We start from the raw sequence: 11,251 nt of genomic DNA on the forward strand, positions 1-11,251 counted from the left end.
TTTACTAGAGTTCTAGTACCAGGCACAGCTACCCAGGGTCCTTCAGTCAGTTTTTAGTCCCCTCCCTACTAACCTGATGAGCACAGAAATCATATTTGGACAAGAGCCATAGACTGCTGTTTCCTCCAGAACCTGCTATGCATGCAAAGACTGGTTAGTATTACTGCTATGAATACAACCTCCGCAGCATTTGTGGACTTGAGGTTAAAGGGCAGAAAACAGGTTCCAGAACCAGACCTCTATCTTCCATACTGCAGTGTGCAACATTGCACAAATTTATGGCCCAGCTATTTTGAGAGTTTAATATTTCATTAAAACACTAAATCTTGTATGGCTTGAAAAAATTCTAGGCGTATAATTAATCAAGCAGCATCATGTGACAGCAGCACACTTTCAATGCACAGTGAATACAGGCTTCTGACTTAGTTTCTCAAAAAATCTGAGGAAAGTTACAAAATGTAGTCACAAATCTGTAATAAAGTGTAACATTCAGGCCCTTAGTGATTAACTGCTATACTAGTCCAAGCACTGTACAAAGCTATACCCACAGATCCATTTTTCCAAGCATCTTCCAAGGAGGACTGGGAGGAAGAGATCACATTACGCCAGTCCTTAAAGACCTTCACTGGTTGCCAATCCACTATAGAATAATCCATAAGTCCCTCACCACAATCTACAAAAATATCCATGGACTGGCTCCACTCCATCTACAAATAGCTCTCAAAAAACACTCCTCCAACAGACCCATTAGAGAAGCATACAGAGAATATCTACAGGTACCACACACCAATACCACCCAACATATAACATTGAGAGATCGGGCCTTCTCCACAGCAGGTCCTCCACTATGGAACTCAATCCCCTTAGAATTACGACAAGAACCATGTCTTCCAACCTTCAGGAAAAGACTTAAAACATAGCTGTTCAAGAAAGCCTTTCCGGACCCTTACTGATTCTCTTCCTTCAAATGCAGCAAGACTGATCATAATCCTTTAAACTGATCCAGACTTTACCAATTACTGCAACGTTCTACTTCTTGTTAAACCTCTATCTTTCCTCTTATTCTACTCTCAGTTAGATTCATCCCTGTTTATTGTAACTTATTTTTCTATGCACTTGTTTTAAGTTGTAAAGTATACTCTCTTGTTATAGTTATGTACGTTATAATGTATTGCTCACCCCTTGTTTTATGTAAACCGGCATGATACGAACTCCGTGAATGCCGGTATAGAAAAACACAAATAAATAAAAAATAAATAAACTTCAAAAGTTATTTCTTGAGAAAGTTCTAGTCAGAACCTGCACAAGTCTGCGAAGTCTCTCCTCCCCTTCTATCTTGACCTCCTCCAGCAGACCCCATTTATGAGTGTCCAAAGAAACAAAGCCAAAAGTGATGCAATAATTTCATGACACTAGGCAAAAGAAAAAAAAACAAAAAAAAAACTTACATAATCCGGCTATAAGAACATAAGAATATGCCATACTGGATCAGACCAAGGGTCCATCAAGCCCAGCATCCTGTTTCCAACAGCGGCCAATCCAGGCCATAAGAACCTGGCAAGTACCCCAAAACTAAGTCTATTCCATGTTACCGTTGCTAGTAATAGCCGTGGTTATCATCTAAGTCAACTTAATTAATAGCAGGTAATGGACTTCTCCTCCAAGAACTTATCCAATCCTTTTTTTAAACACAGCTATACTAACTGCACTAACCACATCCTCTGGCAACAAATTCGAGTTTAATTGTGCGTTGAGTGAAAGAGAACTTTCTCCGATTAGTTTTAAATGTGCCACATGCTAACTTCATGGAGTGCCCCCTAGTCTTTCTACCGTGTTTCCCCGATAGTAAGACACCCCTGATAGTAAGACGTAGTGGGAATTTTAGGGGGGTCGGCTAATGTAAGACATCCCCCGAAAGTAAGACGTAGTGTTCAAAAAAAAAAATAAAATTTTTTAAATACCTGTCGGAGGGCCGCGTGGGTCCAGGCGGCCGGCGGCGGGAGCCGGGTGGTCGCGTGTTAAATCTAGGCCGCGGGCGGGTGGGCGCTTGTTCCCGGGGGGGGCGGGTGGACGCGCGTTAGTTCGAGACGGCCGGCGGGCGGTCGCGTGTTACATCTAGGCCGGGTCGCACAGGCACGCATTCATTCACTGCCGGTGGGGGCTGCCTCGGCAGCCCCCGGCAGCCCCCACCGGCAGTGAATGAATGCGCGCACAGGCCCACAGCGCCTGTGCGACCCCTGCGATTCGGCGCTGGGGGCTGCCGGTGGGGGCTGCTTTCGGCGCTCAGTGCCTTGAGCGCCGCAAGCAGCCCCCACCGCCGAATCGCAGGGGTCGCACAGGCGCTGTGGGCCTGTGCGCGCATTCATTCACTGCCGGTGGGGGCTGCCGGGGGCTGCCGAGGCAGCCCCCACCGGCAGTGAATGAATGCGCGCCTGTGCGACCCGGCCTAGATGTAACACGCGACCGCCCGCCGCCCGCCTCGAACTAACGCGCGTCCATCCGCCCCCCCCCCCCCCCCCGGGAACAAGCGCCCACCTGCCCGCGGCCTAGATTTAACACGCGACCACCCGGCTCCCGCCGCCGGCCGCCTGGACCCACGCGGCCCTCCGACAGGTATTTAAAAAATTTTATTTTTTTTTGAACACTACGTCTTACTTTCGGGGGATGTCTTACAGGTTTTTTCCAATATAAGACATACCCTGAAAGTAAGACATAGTGGGACTTTTTGGGGTAAAAAGAAAGTAAGACGCTGTCTTACTTTCGGGGAAACACGGTATTATCCGAAGGAGTAAAAAAACCATTCACATCTACCCGTTCTAGACCTCTCATGATTTTGAACACCTCTATCATATCCCCCGTCAGCAGTCTTCTCCAAGCTGAAAAGTCCTAACCTCTTTTTAGTCTTTCCTCATAGGGGAGCTGTTCCATTCCCTTTATCATTTTGGTAGCCCTTCTCTGTACCTTCCCCATCGCAATTATAACTTTGAGATTCGGCGATCAGATTTGTACGCAATATTTAAGGTGCGGTTTCACCATGGAGCGATACAGAGGCATGACATTTTCCGTTTTATTCACCATTTCCTTTCTAATAATTCCCAACATTCTGTTTGCTTTTTTGGCTGCCACAGCACACTGAACTGATGATTTCATTGTGTTATCCACTACCCTGTTTCCCTGAAAATAAGACAGTGTCTTATATTAATTTTTGCTTCCAAAGATGCACTAGGCCTTATTTTCAGGGGATGTCTTATTTTTCCATGAAGAAGAATTCACATATATTGTTGAACAAAAAAAATGAACATTTATTATATTCTGAATAGTTGTCTGGTTATGCTGGTTTGTGATGACAACTGTGAATCCTGCAGGGTAAAAAAATCACAGCTGCATGCTCCCAAATAAAAACTTTGCTAGGTCTTATATTTAGCAATTCAGCAAAACCTCTACTAGGTCTTATTTTCGGGGAAACAGGGTATGACACCTAGATCTCTTTCTTGGGTAGAAGCACCTAAAATGGAACCTAACATTGTGTAACTATAGCATGGGTTATTTTTCCCTATATGCATCACCTTGCACTTATCCACATTAAATTTCATCTGCCATTTAGATGCCCAATTTTCCAGCCTTCCTGCAATTTATCACAATCTGCTTGTGATTTAACTACTCTGAACAATTTTGTATCATCTGCAAGTTTGATCACCTCACTTGTCATATTTCTTTCCAGATCATTTATAAATATATTGAAAAGTAAGGGTCCCAATACAGATCCCTGAGGCACTCCACTGCCCACTCCCTTCCACTGAGAAAACTGCCCATTTAATCCTACTGTTTCCTGTCTTTTAGCCAGTTCGTAATCCACGAAAGGACATCACCACCTGTCCCATGACTTTTTACTATGATCCTGTAAACCTTCAATTTATTTGCACCACCCTAATCGAATAACTGTACATTGTTGACCAATAAAAACTTAAGATGCAACTCACAGATTAAAAGGGTAGGTCATAGAAAGTCAAATAGGTTTTTAGATTTGTTTTTTTTTTTTTAAAGTCATCTAATATTGAAAACTAATCTTCTGTAGCTCAGCCCCCTTCCTCAATACAAAGCTACCATATACATTAGAAAAGATATCAAAGCTTACCAAGAAAACACACACACACAACACTATGGAAGCATTTATATTATACCTAACATTTCCAAACAAGCAGACCTGGCTGAAACAGTTTACTGAACACTTCCCTCTTCAACTCCTCCCTGCAGAAAGTAAACATTTTCCAGGCAAAAGAGGAGCAAGCCCAATCTGCGCGGCCCACAAGTTGATCCATGGGCGTTTGACACCCGAAGAAGAGGAAAAGCATTTGTTGTAAAACCCCCGGGGAAGGGTTGGCTCAAGGGCAAAGCGACGATCACCTACCGGATATTTTGACCGATTCTAGCTGGGGAGTTCCCAACTGCCCCTGCCCAACTCCTGGACGCGAGGCAGCAGAGCCCTCCTCACCTGAGGGAGTTCATCAAGACAGCGGTCCCGCTCCAAGGCATTTACACAGCTCTGCGGCAGAAGAAAGCAATAGCAGAGCCGCCCGCCTGCCGGAGAGAAGTAGACGGAAGTTAACGCTGCACGTACGCAAACCCTCCACTCCGAACCCAGGCTCAGAGCGGCGCAGCCACAGCTCCCCCCAGCGGCTACAGCTCGCATCCCCGTGCAGAGTCCTCCCACGGGGTAAAGAGTCAGACACCGACAACGTACAACAAGTTCCTTCAGCGCCGCAAGGCGCGGGAGGCACCTAAAGGCTGGCTGCAGAGAGTTGGATTACCAAAGCAGGGGGAACAGCTGGGCAGAGGCGGACACGATGCATTTATGGGGGAAACCCGGTCTTACGCGCTCTCAGCTCCTATCATTAGATGAGAAATAGCCCTCCCTCGGAGCAGCTGCTCCCCCAAAAAAACAAGATTCACTACCACAAGCTAGCATTAAATCCCCACTAAGCTTCCCTCCACCCTCTTAAGAACGATTTCATTGTTAAGTAGCCGCGTTCCATTCCTAACGCTGTTCACGTGAAGCCCCCGGGGAGCCAATGGGCACCCTGCCAGCTGCCGATGCCGACCAATGGGAGTAGCATGCTCCCGCGTGAACTGAGTACACTAACACGTGATCAGTAGTTAGGCTATGGGGAGACAGCATCTGGAACCGAGTGAGGTCTCGACCGTGTATTTTTTTCCACTCAAAAGAACGTGATATATATATATATATATATATATATATATATATATATATATTTTTTTTTTTTTTTTTTTTTTTGAAACTTATGTTTTATTAATTTTTAAGCATAAAGAATCAGAATATGCCATTTACACACAATAATGCAGCCATTACAGTGCAAACAAGACCATTACACTAGGATATATTAAGACAAATATCCAAGGAAAAGAGCACAGCAATACACACCATGGCATTCAAGTCAAACAGTAAAAACAAACAAACCAACAGTCCAACAGTCCCAACCCTCCCGGGCATCTCAACCGTCCAAAACCTCAAAACAGAACAAGTGAGCCATTATTCCCCAGGTCTCCCCCCCCCCCCCCTTCTTCACTCCCCCCCCCCCCCAAACCCTGAACGTGTGTGAGTGCTAAAACAACAACGTAATGAGGTGTCAGGATAAGTACCATGAGTGGAGGTAAACTCATTAAGTGGTCCAGAAAACTCAGGTAACAAAAACAGAAACCTGGGTCTCTTTCAGGGGCTTATATTTGGCCTTAAGTAAAGCTCCAATGGTTTCCAGATATTGCCCACAAGTGTTCGCTTCTGTTCAGTTGCACCCTGAGCGCAGGTATACTCCAGTGTAAATAGCTTGATCAAAAGCCGAAACCACACATCATGCAATGGAGGTACCGTGGATAACCAGCAGGCTAAGATGGCCTTTTTGCCCGTCAGGCTCGCTCTACGGATGAACTGTAGCTCACACTTACCCAGCCCCATAACAGGATTCCGTATCATCCCAAATAGCCAAAAAGCAGGGTCTGCTGGAAGATCCATGGAAAGCAGAGAGCTACAGGTACCAATCAGCTCCCTCCAGAATACGGAAATCATGTCGCAGGCCCAGAACTGATGGGTATAAGTACCCCTACTGGTTTGACATTTGGGACAGTCTGCAGACTCCGCTATATGAGCCAAGAAAGCTCGATCGGTCGCCATGTAGTACCGTCTCAAGAATTTAAATTGGATCTCTCTATAAAGTACACTCTCTGACCACTCAAAAAGCCGGTCAAAGCATGATAAAAATTCTTGAATGGTAAGGGTAAATTCAGTCCACTGCGTCCATTGTTGCCAAAGACCAGATATAACATCTACCTGAAGATGCAGCCCTATAACTTGGTTAAAGAGCGCAATAGTGGGCTTTTGAGGTTTGTGGACCGAGATCACCTTATTAACCACCCAAAAATGTGGGGATCCCAGTTTGAATAACCTATGGGCCAAGCAGAAATCTCTCAACTGTCTGTATGCAAAGTAGTCAGAAGGGGACAAATCAAATAGTTGCTGTAATTTCGAAAAATCATAAAGCTGGTTCTCATCTGGGGAAAAGCACTGATACAACCAAATTAGTCCCTTCTCTTTCCATTTATGAAAAGTAGAAACCGTCATCGCTGGGGGGAACAATGGGTTACTACATATCGTAAGCATTGGGGTCAACGTTGAAGGGCACCTTGCTAGGGAACACAAATACGCCCATGCCTTCCGACTTGCCCAAAGTAATGGTTGGGTAAAGAGCCCCGTTGGTACCTGGACTCTAGGTAGTTGGAGTAGAGGATTCAGGGATTTCTGATTCCACCAGGAACGAAGGAGTGTGATGGGAGTGTAGTGTGATGTTCCCCCTAAAATATCCTTCACATGACGAAGGAGGCAAGCCAAATTGTATCTTCGGAGATTGGGACAGCCCAGCCCCCCTTTTTTATGAGGCTGTGTGAGGATCATGAGTGATAAACGGGCTTTGCGCCCATTCCATATGAATTTCCGAAATAAGGCATTTGCCCCTTTAACATCTCTCCCTGTCAACCATATCGGTGTCATTTGCAATATATAGAGCCATCTGGGAAGGATCATCATTTTGATAAGTTGTATTCGACCAGTTACCGAAAGGGGTAGCCCCTGCCATTTCTTCAATAATAAAGACGTAGCCTCTAGTAACGGCCCCACATTTAACTTATGAAAGTCCTGTATATCAGAAGGGATCTGGACCCCCAGATATTTCATGTGGGTGGTCACCCACTTAAGGGGAAAAGGACCGTGCCACTGTGGTTTCACTCTACTCCCAACATCTAAGGCCTCCGATTTATCCTTATTGATGCGTAACCCTGCAAAATCTCCATACTGTTCCAAGATGCCCAACAGAGGAGTTAAAGACTTTTGGGGTTCTGTGAGATAGATTAAAATATCGTCTGCAAAGGCAGCAATCGAGAACATCTGATGGTCCGGACCATAACCCTTAATAAGTGGTGAGCTCGCTATTTTCCTAAGTAACGGATCAATAGCCAAAATATATAAGAGTGGGGAAAGCGGACAACCCTGTCTCACCCCGCGCTGTATGAGTACCTCCCCAGACTTACAACCATTTGCTATGATGTGTGATTTAGGTTGAGCATACAGCAGATGGAGATAATTCAAAAAATTGCCCTCAAATCCATAACGCTGTAAGACCGAAAAAAGATAGGGCCAGGATACACGGTCGAACGCCTTCTCCGAGTCTAGGCCAATCACCAGTGCCGGAGAACGTTGGGACAGGGAAGAGCACATAGCGGTTAGGAGCTTGATGATGTGAGTACAGGCCGGTCTATTTTTGACAAAGCCTACCTGGTAAGCAGATATTAACTGTGGTAACATTACATTTAGTCGATTTGCTAGTAGCTTAGCGAGAAGCTTTAGGTCACAGTTTAACAATGAGATAGGGCGGTAAGACGCAGGATACAACGGGTCTTTACCCGGTTTGGGGAGAACAGTGATGAAAGCAGTATTAAAAAATGGGGGAAATGTCCCCTTATTTACCGCATCATTGAAAAAATCAGTCAGGTGATTGACAAGGTGGTGTTGCAAGATCTTATAAAAATCAAAAGAAAAGCCGTCTGGCCCAGGCGCCTTACCCATCTTGCTGGTAGAAATCGCAGCAAGGACCTCCAGGGGTATAATGGGTCTATTGAGAAAAGATAATTGAGATTTAGTAAGGGTTGGTAGTTGGAGTCCTTCAAAGAACGTCGCCTCGTCCGTCATTCCCCCCCGCACATCGTCAGTGTATAGTTGTGCATAGAACTGACGGAATACTTCACAAATATCTTTTCGTGCGGAGACAGTAGTACCTGTCGTAGTACGCATAGCTGGAATAAAGGTCCTCCCTCTGTGGGCCCTGACTAAATTTGCTAGATGTTTCCCCGCCTTATTACCATAACGGAAAAAGTTCCGTTCTCCAGCTTGAAACACTCGCTGAGCTCTTTGATGCAAAATGCCATTTAAATCCCTCAGGACCGCAAAATACTCCCTTTGAGAATTTGGGGATGGATGAGCTATGAGTTCTCGCTTAAGGGTACTCAACTTAGCTTCTAAGTCTAGGATATTTTTATTAAGCATCCGGTTTCGAGCAGCAACATAGGAGATGATTTCACCTCTTAGAACAGCTTTAGCCGTTTCCCAAAACAGTTGCGGGTTCGAGACATGTTGACTATTAAGACTGACATAATCTTCCCATTTATTTTGCAAGAAAGTCTTAAAGGGCAGGTCTGTACGGAGGAACCCAGGAAATCTCCACATCCTGTCCCCACTGTCCCGCGCATGGAAGCCAAGATCCACCCAGATCAATGCGTGATCTGAGACCCCCTGTGGCCCAATCGCCGCATCCGAGACGACATGGAGTCCCTCCCTCGGTATAAGTATGTAATCAATACGAGATAAGGATGCATGCGCCCGAGAAATGTGCGTATAATCCTTCTCCATGGGGTGTAATGTCCGCCAAACATCCAAAAGAGAGTACTCGGAGCATAAAAACGGGACCCCCTTTCCCCCTCTATTGGGCGATGCCACTCCCGAAGGAGTCTTGTCCATGCCAGGATCCGCAGGGAGGTTAAAATCCCCCGTCACCACAAGGTAACCCTTCGCATGCTCCACCAGTTGCTCCAAAACAAAGATAAAGAAGGAGTGAGAGTATGCATTGGGTGCATAAATACTGCATATAGTTACCTCCTGGCCATTAAGGACACCAGACACCAGAAGGAATCTACCCTCCGCGTCTCGAACTGTATTAGAGGCACTGAAAGAGGCAGCTTTGTGTACCAGTATAGCTACACCACCCTTTTTCCCCACTGCAGGGGTAAAATGGCAGTCTCCCACCCAATCCCTTTTGAGTTTGCTGCTTTCTATTGCAGAAAGATGTGTTTCTTGAATACAGGCAACTGTCGGTTTATGGGATTTGAGTTGTTTGAGGATTTTGTATCTCTTCACCGGAGAACCCATCCCGTTAACATTCCAGGATATTATATGTGTATTGTCAGCCATCAGAAAGAGTAAACTCCCATGAAATGCAGATGAGAAATCGTGCTTCTGTAGCTAAGAGCCTGATTGCCCCAGCCAACCAAGAAAGAAAATATGTGGCTTCCCCACACACCCTTTTCCAAATGAGAAGAACCCCAAGGGAAACCCCACCTAAACAATCTCCCTCGTACTTCCACCTATGCCCCCTAACACCAATTCCCTGACCCTCACACTGCATAGGCCACAAAAAACACACCAGTTGTTCAACACACACACCGTCCCCCCCCTGCCCAACCCTCCCATCCCTTCCCCCTCCTCCCTCTACATTTCCCCCCCCAACTGATCCCCACCGAAACCAAAACCCAACTTTACATAACTCAGCAATCTGTGCCTCGACCCCCCTCTGTGGGGAAGAAGCCAAACTCCCAAGTAACTCCCCGTATATCGAGGAAGAGATCACGTTAAACAAGTGTTCAGGTGCCCCTTTCCAGTCCCCCTCCCCCGTACCGTATACAAAATAAGATAAATGAGAAGGATAGAAAGGGCATTATAAAACATAACAATAGACCATACTGAAAAGAAAAACCCAAGCCGATTTCGCTGAGCAAAATACAGTCATGTCATCACCACTAAACGAAAAAACCAGAAACATGTCCAGGCAAAGCACCCATTACAGTCAGGGTACCTGGGGTCCCCTTGCGCTGAAAAAAAAAAAAAAAAGAAAAAACAGACCCATGTATGCCCCATAGGTTCTCATGTCGCCCGATGACCATCCAGTCTCTCGTAGGGTCCCCAACGTCTAGGGGAGAAAAGCGAGCTCTGCATACAGTGTCCATCTCCGGGTGAGATTCAGGAGGGCCGCCCGATAAACACAGCCTCCCCAAAGAAACCAAGGGTATTAGGTAACGAGCAAAAAGTAAAAAAATAAAAAGTAAAAAGTAAAAAATAACCAAAGCTCAATGTGCACTGCTACCCAGCATTTGGCGCCCCTGATTAGGCACTCGCTATGTAAGCCCCTGACAGTGCATAAAGACACACTTCCACGTGGCCAAAATGGCCGCCGGTCTCCGTCGATCAGTTTTGTAGTTTTGTCTTCACAAACTTCTGGGCATCTTCCGGAGACTCAAAAAAGGTAATCTGGTTATCATACCAAACTTTGAGGCGCGCAGGGAATTGTAAGGTAAACCGAATCTGCTTCTCAAACAACAGGGAACAGATGGGGGAGAAGCTCCGCCGCAGCCCGGAGACCCTCGAGGAATAGTCCTGAAACAGCCGAATCTTCTTGCCGTCATACGCCAAATCTGGGACCTTCCTGTAGGCTTGTATTATGGCTTGTTTGTGAGCAAAATTCAGAACTTTTAAGATAACCATCCTCGGCCGTGTCTCCCCCTCCTTACGTGCACCGAGCCTGTGCGCTCGCTCTACCCGGAAGGAGGTAGTCAGCTCCGGTAAGTGCAAGGCCTCCGGGAGCCAGCTCTCTAGAAAGGTGCCCAGATTACTTTCCACCAAGGATTCCGGGAGACCCATCACCCGAATATTAGACCTTCTTGCCCGGTTCTCCAGATCCTCGAGCTTAGAGGCCTGAGCATCGACAAGTTTTTCGAGGACCGAGATTTTGCCCGTGAGGGCGAGCGTATCGTCTTCGACAAGATTTACCCTGCCTTCCAGCCTGTCAAAGCGCGGATTAAGTTCGTCTAGCGCCGATTTCACATCCGCAATCTGTGTAGAGATAGCCCCCAATTTGGA

The 11,251-nt window shown here is 46.2% G+C and overlaps 1 protein-coding gene across 3 annotated transcripts in view; it reads right to left on the reverse strand.

The window, feature by feature from the left end:
* The window catches only part of PPP1R3B (protein phosphatase 1 regulatory subunit 3B), a 53,066-nt gene extending 48,063 nt beyond the window's left edge, over window positions 1-5,003 (reverse strand). Inside the window, exons 1-2 of one of the 3 annotated variants that reach the window (XM_029602224.1) lie at window positions 4,809-5,003; window positions 4,493-4,578 (exon numbers count right to left, since the gene is read on the reverse strand). In XM_029602224.1, coding sequence (XP_029458084.1) covers window positions 4,493-4,533 — 41 coding nt within the window. In that variant the 5' untranslated portion in view covers window positions 4,534-4,578; window positions 4,809-5,003. Of the gene's footprint in view, window positions 1-4,408 lie in introns of all 3 variants that reach the window. The other 2 variants (XM_029602232.1, XM_029602215.1) reach the window with 2 other exon arrangements.
* Between the last annotated feature and the right edge of the window lie 6,248 nt (window positions 5,004-11,251).

Source organism: Rhinatrema bivittatum, chromosome 1 (assembly GCF_901001135.1).
Source record: "Rhinatrema bivittatum chromosome 1, aRhiBiv1.1, whole genome shotgun sequence".
Taxonomy (NCBI): domain Eukaryota; kingdom Metazoa; phylum Chordata; class Amphibia; order Gymnophiona; family Rhinatrematidae; genus Rhinatrema; species Rhinatrema bivittatum.